Source organism: Lithobates pipiens, unplaced genomic scaffold, assembly GCF_037356315.1.
Source record: "Lithobates pipiens isolate NorthernLeopardFrog02 unplaced genomic scaffold, aLitPip1_a1.2 Scaffold_18, whole genome shotgun sequence".
In the NCBI taxonomy this organism is placed as follows: Eukaryota; Metazoa; Chordata; class Amphibia; order Anura; family Ranidae; genus Lithobates; species Lithobates pipiens.
This window is the reverse complement of record NW_027507758.1, coordinates 480,247,746-480,264,432: the sequence shown is the minus strand read 5'-3', so window position 1 is coordinate 480,264,432 and position 16,687 is coordinate 480,247,746. Positions and strand designations below refer to the sequence as shown.

General features: G+C 43.8%; 1 protein-coding gene across 1 annotated transcript in view; it reads right to left on the bottom strand.

Moving 5' to 3' along the window:
* Nucleotides 1-647: 647 nt before the first annotated feature.
* The window catches only part of LOC143988660 (retinol-binding protein 1-like), a 48,132-nt gene continuing 32,092 nt past the window's right edge, over nt 648-16,687 (bottom strand). Inside the window, exons 3-4 of the mRNA XM_077488387.1 lie at nt 8,019-8,120; nt 648-874 (exon numbers count right to left, since the gene is read on the bottom strand). Coding sequence (XP_077344513.1) covers nt 776-874; nt 8,019-8,120 — 201 coding nt within the window. The 3' untranslated portion in view covers nt 648-775. The remainder of the gene's footprint in view (nt 875-8,018; nt 8,121-16,687) is intronic.

Below are 16,687 nucleotides of genomic sequence, written 5' to 3'. Positions count from 1 at the left end.
TTTACGTTTTTGGTTGTAACATGACAAAATGTGGAAAATTTCAAGGGTATGAATACTTTTACAAGGCACTGTATATATTGTATAGCAAGTATTGTATGTTGAACATCAAAGTGTACAGGAGAAACGCAGTATTGCATACATGTCATATAGCACAGTGTAAACAGTGGAGTGGTGTACAATACAGAACATGCAACATTGTGTTCAGGGTAGCAGTGCGGAGTGTATGTCATATAGCTCAGTGTACAGAGTAGAGCAATGTGGTGTATACACTGTACAGCGTGGTGTGCAGAGTACAGAGGTGTGGGTAGCCAAGTACTAATTAAAAACTTATTAACCACTATATTAAAAGGGGGTAATAACTTTGTTTTTTGACTTGAAGGCCCTTAACTATTTAATCATAGAAATGTTTAAGCCCCATACACACTATCAGATTTTCTGCTGAATTTTTCCTTCAGATTTACCCCAATTATATAATATGAGGTCAAACCTTAGGAGTTTCAATTTGTATGCAATCAGGCAGGCCCTTCTACTACATGGTTTTGGTAAATCTGAAGACAAAAATCAGCAGAAAATCTGATAGTGTGTATGGGGCTTTATAGTGTGGACATTCTTCATAGAATCAACAGCAAGTAAGACAAGCACCAGAGTTAGGTTAGTGTTTTTAATAAAGTACCTAAAGTGGCATTATAAAACAAAATCACACAAATGGCACCCTACTATAATAATACAATAATAATAAAATGCATCGTCTTGACTGAGCAGAGGTTAATCTATGTCATTCTGGGATGGGGTCGTTCTTTTTCACAGTCACAGACGGCGTCACTGGAATCTTCTTAAAAACCTGTTTGCAGGCTACACCTGCAGCCCGCATTTCCTTTGGAAAGAAGGTAGAAAGGTAGGTCAGAAGTGCACCCAGTCACCAAATAATCAAGAATCAGATACATTATTTTGTGCTAAACTATTGGCAGTATTTTCTATAATATATCCTTTTATTAGACATGTAACTTTGAAGCTTGGGCTGCACAGGAGTGACTCATCCTACTGTATCTACAGCTGAATACACAATCAAAAGTTTCAAACTGTTTCTACTGGAATCCATGCAGTTTTGTTAGAGAATTCAAAAGGAAAATGAAAAATATCTCTTGGAATAGAAGTGGCATGTACAGTCCAGGGAGGGGTGTAAAGAATGGAGCCTTTTTGCTGAAAGAAAGCTGGCGGAACATTGCCACAGCCAATCAAAAGCTTTCATCAGAAGGGTTTAGCCCCTCTATTGGGAGAGAGAACAGGTTTTCGGTATGCAGCAGATCAGTATGAATATGCTAAGAAAAATTATCATTGTATTTTACCATCCGCATTGGGATGTTTGCAGGCTTTATTTTCTATCTACTTACTAATTTATTTGGTCAGAAGCCATACAGAAAACATCTCACTGGTTGCTACAGGTTTCTTGCATTATTAAATAAAGCGGGGCGATTACAAAGTGGCAACTTTGCATCTTGCAGAGTGGCTGCGGCCAATTTTGCTAATCGTTTTCTATGATATTTATGAAGCATGCATAAAATGTGCACACATATATAGTACAAGGGCTCTTCAAAAAGTTTCTACACTTTTTTATACTTAATAGAGTTTAAAAAAAAAGTGCAAGTGATTCTGCCTGCCATTGTCTTCCTGAAATAGAATTTTGGGTAGACTCTTGGCAGAAGCAACACAGTGATGGGCCCATCTCTGTCACTCTGCTTTTATTCCCATCAGCGTGCTTCTTGTCAGCACATGAATGGATTGGCTTCTTGTTCTGCTTCTTCCTCTCACACTCCAGCTCTGCTGTACAGGAATTGAAAGAGACTGATACGGGTCACATTCAGGTTCCTACACCACTTGCATCTAAAACGTCAATTCAATGATGACTTATTAAAGAGCCATATTAATCTTTGTCTTTTATATTAGCCTAGAGTTCAACTTTAAAGCAGAGTTCCATCCAAAAGTGGAAACGCCACTTATCTGCCTCCACATTTGGCACCTTTTGGGGGGGGGGGGGTACCGATTTTTTTTAAGATTACTCGGAAGTTTGGCCCCTCCTCCTTGCCCTGCTGCTGGGCCATTCAGAAAGTGCAGCGCACTTCGTGCATGCACAATAGGGAACCCGGTTGTGAAGCCTAAAGGTTACACTCCCGGTTTCCCTTACCATGAATGGTGGCAGGAGCACTCGAGAGCCGATAGAAACATCGTCTGAGGTGCCAAAATCGCTCGATTCTAGGACAGGTAAGTGTCCGAATATTAAAAGCCAGCAGCTGCATTATGTGTAGCTGCTGACTTTAAATTTTTTGTTTGGGGGGCAACAACTTCGATTTAAGTTAGCTATTTTTTTATGTTGTTAGTTTTGTGGTTCGTTTATTGCTTTGATATACATCAGTGTTTTAGTAAGGGTCATTTCACATGTCTGTTCCAATCAGATCCACCTATCAGTTTTTGAGTCAGATCTGAATGGCTACTCAATGTTGAGGTGGTCATACTTTGTATAATTGCTGTATACAATTTTCTTTAGATTTACCAAAACCATATAATATGAGGTCAAACCTAAACACTTTCAATTTGTATGCAATCAGGCAGGCCCTTCCACTACATGGTTGAAGGTAAATCTAAAGGAAATTGAGTAAGATCATTGCATAAGTTTACAAGGACTGAATTTCATCACTTTGCTAAAGACCTTTGATCTATATATGCAATGGACTCATATTGCAATGTTTTTAAAAGGTAACTTCTAATAGATGCTTTTTCACATGTGAACTGCAAGATACTTATAAGTAAATGTCTAATAGTCACACGCTCCATTGTATATATGATACTTGATCACTGAAATCTCTTTCTGTTTTTCTTCCACATCCAAGTGGACTTTTCCTGTAGTTTCTGCGCTGTTTAAAGTGGGACTGTACTGGGGAAAAAAATATTAAAAGCCAGCAGCTATAAATACTACAGCTGCTGACTTTTAATAAATGGACACTCACCTGTCCCGGGGGCCAGCGATGCCGGCAGCCGAGGCCGATCGATCGCTCGGCTCTCGGCTGCTGCCGCCACCATTCTAGGTGAGGGAATCAGGAAGTGAAGCGAATCGGCTTCACTTTCCGGTTCCCTACTGCGCATGCGCGAGTCGCGCAGCGCAATAGGAATTGTCCGCGCTGTCTCTGGGACCCGTGTGTGTCCCAGCAGACAGTGCGGCAGGACAGGAAGAGGCATAGACTCCCACGGGAGTCTATGCCCAGAAGTGGGTGTAAATACCTGTCTTTGACAGGTATCTCCACCCCCCTCCCCCCTGAAAGGTGCCAATTGTGACACCGGAGGGGGGGAGGGTTCCGATCAGCGGAAGTTCCACTTTAGGGTGGAACCCCGCTTTAAGTTGTGCCTCGGCTGTACCAACTAAACTTCCGAGCTGAGTTTGGCATGCACCCAGAGCCTGTGCATCCAACTCCATGAACCCTTTCCTGCCTACTAGAGATGGGCTTGGGAATGTTCAGAATCCCACCAAGAAGCCGGCACTGCACACGGCTAATCACAGGCAGTGAGACATTTCCCGATCTGTACAGCTGCGGACCGGGAAATGTCTCACTGCCTGTGATTGGTCATGTGCAGTGTCGGCTTCCTGTTGGGATCGGGCAGGTGGGTTTCCGAACAAGTCCATTCCTACTGCCTACCTGTCAAACTCAGCTGTGCGGGGGAATCTGTACAACGGATGCATATCAATTCACTTAAATAGGCTGCATGCATGAAGCTCAGAACTAGTACAATAAGGTAAACAAATGATTCTTCATGTTGTATGAGGGGTCTACCCCCGAGTTAACTAGCCTTTATTCTTAGGAGAAAAAAAACACAACACAGAAGGAGCAAGGGACTAGAGCTGGCCACAGATGGTTTGAAATTGGATCAGTTCAGCAGGGACCATAAAAATGTAATTCCATCTATGGCTGTTACTGCCTAATGGTACTGTTGCAAATTTTTTTTTGATCAGTGTATTCTGACAACAGAGGAGTCCCCGCTGTCAGAGCACAGTAGCACAGCGTTGAGCATTCCTCTATCCACCTCACTTATGCGGGTGGGGAATCAAACCTTTATTTTTACATCAGCAGCTGGCTGATGGTAAAAATAGGATTTTTGTAATCACCGTAAAATCCTTTTCTCTGAAGTGCATTGACGGATACAGCAGCTCTTCTTGACCTTAGGATTATATTGCCCCTTTAGGAGAGGACTAGGCAGAAAGTGTTAAAAACAGCAACACTTGCACAGTACCGCTCAGGGGGCGGGCATACTGGCTATAACCCCTCACACTGCATCCAGCAGCTCAGTTCGTCAAAAGCAGTAAAAACAGAAATAGGACGGGTGGGTGCTGTGTCCATCAATGAACTTCAAAGAAAAGGATTTTCTCCTATTTTCCTATTTTCTCTATCGTTCATTGACGGATACAGCAGCTCTTCTTGACCTTAGGGACGTCCTCAAGCAGTGTCAAAGAAAGGAGGGGTGGGAACAGCAAACAAAAACTCCACCCATAACAACCAGAGCCCCTCAGCGGGTCAACCTTAAACAGCTGCCTGCAAAACCTTGAGGCCGAAGCAAGCATCCGAAGATACACTCACATCAACCTTGTAAAATTTAGTGAAAGTGTGAACGGACGACCAGGTCACTGCCTTACACACCTGAGAAACAGATGCTTGATGTCGGAAAGCCCAAGAGGCACCAATTGCTCTGGAGAATGCGCCGTGACAGGAAAGGGAGGCGCTCGTCCCCCTATGGCATAAGCCTGAACTACAATCTGTCTGATCCACCGAGAGATGGTGGCCGATGAGACTACCAGTCCCTTTTTCGTACCAGCCACCAATACAAACAGCGAGTCCGACCTCCGAAAAAGGAGCCGTAGCAGACAGATACACCTGCAGAGCCCGGACCACGTCCAAGGAACGCAAAGCCAACTCTTTGGGGTGTAACAGCCGAGGACATAAGGACGGAAGCACAATGTCCTCATTTAACCGAAAGGCCGAAACAACCTTTGGAAGAAACTAAGGCTGCAGACGCAGCACCGCCTTATCCTTGTGGAGGATCAAGTAGGGAGACTTGCAAGACAAGGCCACCAACTCAGAAACCCTCCTGCCAGATGTAATGGCCACTAGAAAGACTACTTTCTGAGAGAGTGTCAATAAGGGAATCTCCCAAATGTTTTCAAACAGCGGTTTCTGAAGCACTGAGAGCACTGGATTCAAATCCCATAGACATAGTGGTGGTCGAACCGGAGGGGCCACATGTCAAACGCCTGAACAAACGTACTCAACAATGAATGAGTCACCAAGGGATGCTGAAAAAAGACAGCCAAAGCTGATAACTCCCCCTTAATGGTGCTTAAAGCAAGTTTCTGATCCACTCCTCGCTGCAAAAACAGTAGGATCCTGGAAACTGAATATGCACGTGGACGCCACCCCATCTCCTCACACATGGAGATGTAGGCCTTCGACGTATGATGATAAATCTTCTGAGAAGATGACTTCCGTGCCCTCAACATAGTGGATATTATCTAAAGCAGGATGAAGTATTGGACCTTGCGACAGAAGGTACTCTCGCATCGGCAGTCGCCAAGGAACATCCGCCACCATTCGTACTATATCCAGGCCAATCTGGAGCAATCAGAAATACCAGAATCCCCTCGGCCTCCACTCTGCAAAGTAGATGTGGTAGAACTTTGAGTGGGGGAAGGCATAAATCAACCGATCATGCCCCATGGAGCCACCAACGCATCTGCCGCCCAGGGATCCTTTGACCTGGCCACAAACTTCTGTACCTTCCAATTGAGTAGAGATGCCAGGAGATCCATCTGGCGTGCCCCACTTTAGGCAAAGGAGCCAAAATACATCCGGATGTATCGACCATTTCCCTTGGTCCAGCATCTGACGATTTAGGTAGTCTGCTTGCCAGTTTTCTACGCCTAGAATGTACACGGCTGCTAGAGCCGGCACGCACCTCCAAATAGCCTCTCTCCCTGGAAGGGCAAGTCCGCCAGTGCTTTCTTAGATGCCTGGTCTGCAACCAGCATTTCAGCCAAATCAGGCGACGTAGCACTACTGCTGATGCTCTAGAGAGCAAGGGGGCCATATCTAAGGCCGCATTATAGACATTTTTAAGGCCCTGCACCAACTGGTCCGCCAGCACCACGCAGACCGGGGAAGCCTGTTGCTTCTCCAATTCACAGTGCAACAATTTAGCCCATTCAGTAAGTGTCTGCGATACCAGGGCCATGGCTAACGCTGGCCGCAATGCTGACCCCACCACGGTAAACATGGATCGGGCAACCGCCTCTACCCTTCTGTCGGCAGGGTCCTTGAAAGCAGGAGTCCCTTCCACCGGAATCGTGATTACCTTATTTAAACTGGATACCGGGGGGTCAACAATCAGAGGAGATGTCCATTTCTTCAGGAGACTCTCCTCAAAGGGGTAACGGTCCTGGTCCGCATGCTCTGATACATCAGAACAGGGGCTGCCTGTCATAGCAGGGCCTGAGTCTGAATCAGAGCTTTCCCCAGAAGACGGTGGGGAAAGCTCTGATGCATGCCAATTTCATCTTGGCAACAAAGGCCTCCAGGATAGCCGACAGAGCATCCATAGGCACCGCAGGTGCAGGGGAACCAGTTGTAATAACAGGCATGTCTGGGGAAAAAGCACCAGCTTCTGACGCCATGCTGACCCAAACTCGCCTGTCACCACTTAGGGACCTAAGGCAAGTCGCACAAAAAGTCCAACCTCCTAGCTGCACAGACTGAGGGGCCAGCCGCAGGACTTACCGCCCTGACCCAGGTACTGCGCTGTGCTGCTGCTGTTCGCTCTCCCCTGTGTCATCCACGAGGTGCACCCAGCACTAGAAGTAAAACTGCCTGAGGCTACTAGAAAATGGCCACCAGCCGCCTCAGCAAAAATGTCTAAGGGGGCCAAGAAAATGACCACTGAACTACTAGAAAATAGCTGAAAGGTAAAAATCTGGCTGTGGCTTCAAAAAAATGGCCACGGTTCCAGAGAAATGGCTTTGGAGCGCGCGGCAGCCTCCTCACATATCTCACACAGCACAGACACCCCACTGTGGCCCAGAAACAGGGAAGAGGACAAGCAGACCCCCAACACCCAGCCCAGCCCCCTGCCAGGACCTAGAGCCCCCCCGAACAGGTACGTGCACCGCACCCCCATGTGTCCAGTCAAACATAGCATGGGGAGGAGGGAAGGGACAGGGAGAGAAATAAAGGAGAGTGAGAGACCCACTAGTTGACCTCCCAGGGAATGCCCAGCTGCTCCATCCTGCCGAGACAGGTGGACCATACTTACCCCTCCTGCAGGGACTGCTGGACACATTCCACAGACAGACCCATCACCCGAGCAGTACGGGGTGGCTGCCGGCCACGGCACACTGTGACACAGAAAGCAGTAGCCTGGTCATATGTGTGCCCCGGAGCATATAGCTCACTGGCCGCCCCTGGATTAGATGGGGTATGTCGTAGCCGACCCAGCGCGTAGCTAGGGACTGCTCATGCTCGATGGCCAGGCTGGGGAAACTACAAGGTTCTATATTATCCAGCCTGTCACCCAGCCCGGCTGTTGATTGTAGATCACAGGAATCAAAAATACAGAAAAAAGAAAAAAATCCCAGGACCAATGGTCCTATTGGGAGCCAGGTCCTTCTTCTACATTAGGCAGAAAAAAACCTGAGCTGCTGGATGCAGTGTGAGGGGTTATAGCCAGTAGGTCCGCCGTCTGGGGGGTACTGTGCAAGTGTTGCTGTTTTTAACACTTTATGCCTAGTCCTCCCCTAAAGGGGTGATATAACCCTGCGTTCAAGAAGAGCGCTTGTGTCCGTCAATGAACGATAGAGAAAAAAGAATAATAACCTATGGGATTCTAACCTATAGGATAGAGGATTTAGGATATAAAAAGAAACCAAAAGCATGTGTGATTAATTACTGTAATAAGGTTACTAAAATCCAAAAGAAAAGGTTTCATACCAAGTGTAATTCGTCTCCTTCCACCCACTGTGTCCATCCTCGGCCTTCCTTCTCTCCTTTCTGTACACACACCAGCTTGTCACCCTCCCAGTTGACTGAGGTCTATAGAGATATGTGAATTTTGAAACATCGGGTCACATATTCATACAAATTGCAAGAAATACAGTGCATATGAATCCACAATCTTAACATTTGTTAAAGGTTATTTCATAAGTCTGCTCACAGTGATTGTTCTTAAACTGCAATGCATGATCTCAATGGGAGGTGGCCAACAAACATTAAGAACACCGATGCAGCACATCCCATCATTTAGTGAAAGACATTTTGAAACTGCAACTTTGTTAAAAATTCTACAAAAAAAAGAAAATAATTGTTGTGCTCCATGAAGCTCTATGGGGGTGTCACATGCTAGCCACACACACTTGCCTCTGTGCCATCTTTTTGTAAGATAGATCTTTGAAAACCTGCCTGTCAACTCTTATGTCCTAGAATAATTCTAGTATGTAACCGTTAAGGGACATTTAGCAATAAATTTGCATTTCCTGAGTCTGTAAAGTAGAATTCAAGGATAAAGAAAACTAATCTTAAAATTGCTCCCCCCGTCCTAACACCCATGCTAATCTGTGCTAGTGGTATATCCTTACCTATTTTCAGCCCACTCACATGATCCTCTACGTCAGCCAGTGCCGGCTGCAGGGGAAAGGAGGGAGAGCACTCTAACAATGGCTGCCAATGTCTGGCAGCCGTGACATCACTCATAGGTTTCTTATGGCCCATCTGTTGTCAGTATAAAGAGAGTGTATCATGTCCTCTAAATCAACACAACCCTCCAGGACTGATGTGTGTTCTTGCACATTTTGCAGATGATATTAGTAACAATAAGTCTTCACGAACCCCTGCACTTGGCCTGTTAAGCTGGCCATAGATGGTTTGAATCAGAACCATATATGGACATGCTGAATGTACCCAAGTTGATAGATTGATGGTTGTGCAAGTTGATCGATCGATAGTTGCACTATGCTAAAAAGGTTGAGAAAGTAGGATTCTTGAATGCAGCTTGTGGATTTTGAGTTGGGCTGTATGTGTAGATTGGCATTTATTGTTGCTTTTGCCATGCATGACTTTATTATTCTATACAAGACAATGGGCACTATTCTCAAATGCAAGTAATTTTTTCCTAAAAGCATGATACATTAAACTTATTTCTGAGTCTACAGCTAGCCATACACTACTTTCAAAGGTTGTTCAAAAGTTCCTCAAATTTTTTCCTCAAATTTTTGTTTGAATTTTGGGATAAATGTAATTTCATAAAACGAAAACCACATTCATAGAAATTTGGAAAAAAAAACTTTCCTTGTGGCACCTTTTGAATGTTCTCATCACTGCAGTGGAAAATGAATCTCAATTTTACCCTACTATTGATTTAAAAATCAAATGAAAGGTCCTGAAACTAGGTTTTCCAACAAAATTTGTCTAGTGCATGGCCAGCTTTACAATCATACATCAACCATAACCCTTGTTCTAAGCAAATACCTCATAATCTAGCCACACCGCCTCCTAAGCATGTTGTGCCTGAGAAAATGTAAATCAGGAAAAATAGAAGTTGCTCCTTCTCTGTATAGGCTTGTGAGATGGGGTCATTTAATCGTAGAAGGACTCTTAACCTCTGTTTAAATTTTCAGCCTGGTGGGCAATAATCTCAATCCTCTCTGCCTGGTCAGTATTCGCTCCATAAGGCGCATAATTTTCTCCCATTTTTTGGGGGCAAAAAAGTGTGTCTTATGGTGCGAAAAATACAGTACTCTTGTTGGGAAATATTCCCCAATGAGGGGTATTACGTCTAGTTATTTCACCTTTCCAACCATCACTTCTCAGACTGCCTCTGCAGAAATTAATCTTCCCACACGGCAATCTGTGTCCTTTCACTAGACCAGGGGTCTCCAAACTTTCTAAAGAAAATCCTTCAGACGTTGCGGCTTTGAAGTGGTTTACCGGGGTTATGGCCAAAGCTATCAGCCATAACGCCGGTATTTTTTTTAAAGCCGGCGGGTTTCTTTTTCATGAAAGCGCTCAGAGTGGCCCATGAGCCCCTGGAACACTTTCAGGAGATGCCCCCTCCTGCCACTCGCTGAAAGTTTCTCGGACTTACCGTTTCTGCCGGCTTGCCTAAGAAACGATCCGATGGTGCGGCTGGCTGGTCCAGAGGCAATCAAAGAGTAGATCATCTTTGATCGCCTCTATGGCCTTGGAGGAATGGAGTGACATGATGAGGTCACTTCCGGTCCAGGTTGGATGTAAACAATTTTTTTTGATCTTTTGCTTTTAAAAAAGTTTTTTTTTTTACCCCAGATCTCCCCATAAAGAGAACCTGTCATACTTAAAATTATATTACAATGGATGTTTACATTCCTTGTAATGGGAATAACAGTGATTAAAAAAAATAAAGGGATAGTAAAAATAAAAAAGTAAAATAAATAAGAAAAAATATTAAAGCACCCCCTCCCTTCGTGCTTGTGCACAGAAGTGAACGCATACCTAAGTCGCGCACCCATATGTCAATGGTATTCGCTACACACGTGAAGTATCGCACATTGGAGCAATTGCAATAAATCTAGCATTAGTCTTCTTCTTTAACTCTAAACGGGTGACCTGTAAACATTTTTAAATCATCGCCTATGGAGATTTTTAAGTACTGTAGTTTGTCGCCATTCCACGAGCGTGCGTAATTTCAAAGCGTGACACATTAGGTATCTCTTTACTCAGCGTAACCTCATCTTTCACATTTTACAAAAAACATTGGGGCATACAGTATATATTGTGTTTTGTTCTTTTCTAATTCATTAAAGTGTATTTTTTCCCAAAAAACTGCCTTTGCAAAACCACTGCACAAATACCATGTGACATAAAAAATTGTAACAATCACCATTTTATTCCCTAGGGTCTCGACTAAAAAAAATGTATCATGTTTAGGGGTTACAAGTAATTGTCTAGCATAGAATACTGATTAAACTTGTAAACAAAAAGTGCCAGAAAAAGCTTGGTCTTCACGTTTTTTAAAAGGGTTACTAGCTATATATTTTTTTATATTCAATGTTCTGACATATTTTTGAATTTGCATATAAGTCTCAAACTTATCCAAATTTTTGACTGGTGCGTATTTCAAGCCTTTATCTAGTACCCCAATTTCTTCCTGTGTCAGCGGTTTGCCACTCAGATTGAAGATACCTTCACCTTTCAGTTTCTTCTTGGCCTAAATTTATGTCGACCAGTACCGGTAATTCATATGAAATAAAAAATGTCATAAGTTGTAATACGGAAGGAGCGGTATATGTTCTCCAATGCAGCTGTGGCCTACAGTATGTAGGACGAACAAAAAGACCACTAAAAGTAAGGATTAAGGAACACGTAAAAAACATCATGAGCGGCTTTGACAAACATAGTGTGTCCAGACATTTTAGCACTCACCATAATAGGGATCCTACCCACCTCACGTTTTGGGGGATCGAACCCTATAAAAAACATTGGAGAGGTAGCCATAAAGTCAGGACACTTAGCCAGCTTGAATCCAAATGGATCTTTATTTTAGATACTTTTTCACCTCAAGGCCTGAATATAGAGTTTAATGTTAATTGTTTTATTAGTGATTTTTAATGATATAACGTTGAGGATAACTAAGGGATTTAGAAGATGAGTACATATAGTATTGATTTGTGGTAATTTTTAATGATTAACCTCTGGGTATCTTAGACGTTATTCTCGGTATCCACGCCTTTTTGCTCTCTTTTACTGTTTTAGGATTTGCACAATCTGGAGTAATTGTGGCAACCTACTAGATTTTTTGTTCTTCTTTATAGCACTGTTTTAATAGTATGCATTGGTTGCAGTGCATACTAATTACTCAGGAAAATGGATGCCATTATAAATTTTATCTAATATTTTATATATTTTAATAGACTTTTTACATATAATTTTTATCATATTTTTTAGCAGTTTTAGCCATTAGGGGCAACATATAGTTATTATTCTATTAAATATTTCAAGTAAAGCCTTCTTAAATAGGGACTGTATAAAGAACTTTTTATTACCTATTAGATTTTATTATATATACAGTAGCTCTACTCAATATTAGATAGGAGAGAGTTAATTTATAGCCCATATGGGTCGACTATTTTGTTGTGGTATAGGTCTTATATATGTTTTTTAGAAATGCCATAGGTAAACACACTTCACAGTGTATTCCTATGAGAGGTCTAAGGGAAAATGGCTGCCGACCTGATATGAGAGGAACGGCAGGGGGCGGCTACCCGGGCCTCGTAGAAATTGCCAGCATTAAGAATTAGATGGCGAATATAGGTGTATTTTGTTACCCAGTATTTCCCGTTGGGAGGCCATCGGAAACTAAAAGGAACCGATGGCGGAACATGGGAGAGGCGGCCATGCGTCGAGCCCGGACTTCGGCAAAATGGCCGATTCGATGGGAAAGACTATAGGAAAATGGCCGCCGGACCTAACAATATAAATACTTCGGGAAAATGGCCGACCTAATGTTATTGAATAGGGGACTTCGGGAAAATGGCCGCCGTAGATAATAATATAAAAGACACTTCCTTATACCCATAATGCATTCCCTGATGAAGTCACATGACGATACGCGTCGGAAGGAAGCGTTTGTGGATACCGGAAGTCACGTCTGAGAAACGAAAAGGAATACTTAACTGCATATCTGGCGTTTTTAAACTGATTGTTTGTGAGTACCTTTCCATTGTTTGAGTTTTTCAATAAAAAGTGTATACATACTTCACTATTTGGAGCCCTCCTGTTTCCCTTTCTGTGAGATCTTGCCAGTTTGATACCCTGATGTGGGGATAAGACCTCCTAGTTGGAATTAAGGGTACACCGCTGTTACCATCTGAGACCCTGGTCTCTATATGCTGTTCACCTTACAGCAGTAAGGTAAGGGGCCACCCTAACTGTTAGGTGCGGGACACTGAAGAGACACCAGAGTGTGCACAGTTTGCGTTGTATTGCACCTGCTACTACGAGAAGCACCTTATGGATTTTTTGCCACCCTTTACTTATTCTGCAGTCTGAGAGACTTATTCATTTTTTTGCACTGAATGATTCACTACCATTAAGTTTGGTTCTATTCTTTTTATACACACTCTGTGAGATATTTTACTTACTCGCATTTATCACTATCACTGTATGGTTGTATGCGATTTTTCTTTTGCTGATGCGATTCTATATGTTTGTATTTACACTTAGTGAGATAATTTATTTATTTGCATTCATCACTATCACTGTGTGATTCTATGCGATTTTGCTTTGGTTTATGCGATTTTATATATTTTTTTTGCACATATATATATATATATATATTCTTTTGGAATGTTTTTTTGCACTAGTCACTTTAATCACTGATCACGATTTGTCACGGGAATCAGAATTTATTCACAGATAGTTTATGTATTTATTGGCTAGCACTTTATGGAATAATCTATCTAGTTTATTGGTTTAAGGGAGCGCAGCACCATTTATTTGATTTTTCGCTACCCTTTACAGCCTGTGTTGCACAAAAACACAATGCAGCAGGTGGGTCAATACATAACAGTTTACAGGGTGTTATGAATGGGCCTATGTACCGGTATCACTTAAAGAGGAAGTAAACGCTGATGGGTTTACTTCCTTTTTGATTCCCTGCAAAGGTAAAGCATAATGGACTACTATGCATCGCATAGTAGTCCATTATGTGTCACTTACCTGACACAGGAGCCAGCGAAGTCACCGCTGTCCCCTTGTGTACGGAGCCTCCATCTTCTTGGTGGGTCTCGCTGCTCCGGTACTGTCATTCGACTGAGCCACGATGACGTCACTCCCGCGCATGCACACGGGAGCCGCCACTCGCGGCATATCGCCGCTAATTGCGGCGCGCTCAGTGCGCCTGCACGCCGCTCTCTACGGCGCATGTGCTGTAGACAGCGATGCCTGTGTTTTGGCAAATATCTCCTAAACCATGTAGGTTTAGGAGATATTTCTTGGACCTACAGGTAAGCCTTAATCTAGGCTTACCTGCAGGTCAAAGTGGTATGTAAGGGTTTACAACCACTTTAATGCTGGTCTCAATATTTCTGCAACTAACTCCTGTATTTGTTGCATATTTTAATTAAAGACCTTGCACAACGTGATATAAATTATCTCAGTTTTGTAATCAACTCTGCCCTTTCCCCTCTGTGTACGTGGAGAGACCTTTGTAACTTTCTTGGTAAAAAAGTGTGCAGAAAATGAAAGCCTGGTTTGTAGAACATATTTAGACCTTCAGGCAATGATCTAACTCTCACAAGTGGTTCTAAAAGAAGTTTTTAGAACTACATTTGGGGTTTTGACTTTATAGGCATTTCCAGGCAGAGATTGGCTGCTCATAGAAAAAATAAATCAGGGAAAACTTTAAGCATTTCACCTCCACCGCATGGACGGCTTACAGCCCCAGTATATGCCAAGAGTTCTCAAATGAACACACCTGTGAAAGCTTGGACGCTGCATTGACTGCTCTTTTACACCTCTGCCACAGTGATTTATTTATTTTTTATCTGCCATTTCATGGTTTGTTTATGACTCTCCTATTCTGTTACATATCAATCCAACAGTCCATTTTAAGATGCATTATCTCTTTAGCCCATTGGTCATCAACCCTGTCCTCGGGACCCACTAACAGGCCAGGTTTGCAAGATAACTGAAATACATCACAGGTGATATCATTTGCTGCTCAGCAATTGCAGTATTCTAGTCTACATCTCCCCAAGGTAATACATAAAACCTGGCCTGTTAGTGGGCCCTGAGGACAGGGTTGATGACCACTAAGCCCTTGTACACACGGTCGGAGGATCCGTCGGAATGTGTCCTATCGGACCATGTTGCCGGATAATCCGACTGTGTGTGGTATGCATCGGACTGATTCCGTTGGAATATCCGTCGGACCCAATTTTCCAACTTGTTGGAAATATTTCCCGACCAACTGGGCCGATCGGACATACTCCGATCATGCGTAGAGAATTTTGATCTGACCAAGTGCCACGCATGCTCAGATCAAATTCCTACATGTACGTGCTTGCCTTCCAGCGGGTGGGGGGTCCGATCGGACCCCCTCCCGCTGGATGCGGCGGTCCGTTTCGCTTCAGGAGCAATCCGGGATGAGGGGATGGCCGTTGGTTTCTGGCCATCCCCTCTCGATCGCTCCTGGGCGAATGAGAAGCTTCCCCCACTGTGTATTGTAAACACCGGCAGGGAGGAAGTGATGTCATTCTCCTCTGGGCGGTCTTTTTGACCGGACTGCGAGGAGAACAGAGAAAGTAAGTGCACCAAACACTACACTGACATGTAGGTACACATAGGCACACAAATCCCCCCCCCCCCTCCCAGTCACAGTGTCACTGATTGCAGTGATCATTTATTTACTGATCACTGCATTTAGTGTCAGTTGTGACAGTAAAAACTGTCAGGCAGTTAGTGTTAGGTCCAGGGTAGCCCCCTACCTCCCCCATAAAGGTTTAACCCCCTGATTGCCCCTAGAGTTAACCCCTTCACCCCCTTTTGCCAGTGTCACTAAGCAATCGTTTTTCTGATCGATGCATTAGTGTCACTAGTGCCGCTAGGTAGCTAGTTATTTTTTTAGGTTCACCGCCAGGTTTTTATAGCGCTAGGTACCCCGATATACTACCCAATAATGGTTTTAACCCCCTGATTGCCCCTAGTTAACCCTTTCACCCCCCTTTGTCAGTATCACTAAGCAATAATTTTTCTGATCGCTGCATTAGTGTCACTGGTGCCGCTAGGTAGCTAGTTATTTTTTTAGGTTCACAGCCAGGTTTTTATAGAGCCAGGTACCCCCATATACTACCCAATAATGGTTTTAACCCCCTGATTGCCCCTAGTTAACCCTTTCACCCCCTTTTGCCAGTGTCACTAAGCAATCGTTTTTCTGATCGCTGCATTAGTGTCACTGGTGCCGCTAGGTAGCTAGTTATTTTTTTAGGTTCACCGCCAGGTTTTTATAGCGCTAGGTACCTCCATATACTACCCAATAATGGTTTTAACCCCCTGATTGCCCCTAGTTAACCCTTTCACCAGCGATCACCGTATAAGTGCCACTGGTGATGCTGGTTAGCCAGTTAGTTATTTAGGTTCCCCGTCAGGTTTTTATATAGCGTCAGGGACCCCCATATACTACCTAATAAAGATTTTAACCTCCTGATTGCCCCTAGTTAACCCTTTCACCAGTGATCACCGTATAAGTGTTAGGGGTGACTCTGGTTAGTTAGTTTGCTTTTTATAGCATCAGGGCGACCACCATTTATTACCCAATAAAGGTTTAACCCCCTGATCACCCGGTGGGTGATATCAATTAGGTTTTAGGGTCAGGGTCTGCGTCTCCCCAGGCAGCGCTAGGTTAGTGCCAGTACCACTAACACCCATGCGCAAAGCATAAACCTCCTGTAGTGGTATAGAATCTGAACAGATCAATATCTGATCTGATCAGATCTATACTAGCGTCCCCAGCAGTTTAGGGTTCCAAAAAAACGCATTGTTAGCGGGATCAGCCCAGATAACTGCTAGCACCTGCGTTTTGCCCCTCCGCCCAGCCCACCCAAGTGCAGGCCTGATCCCAGCGATCG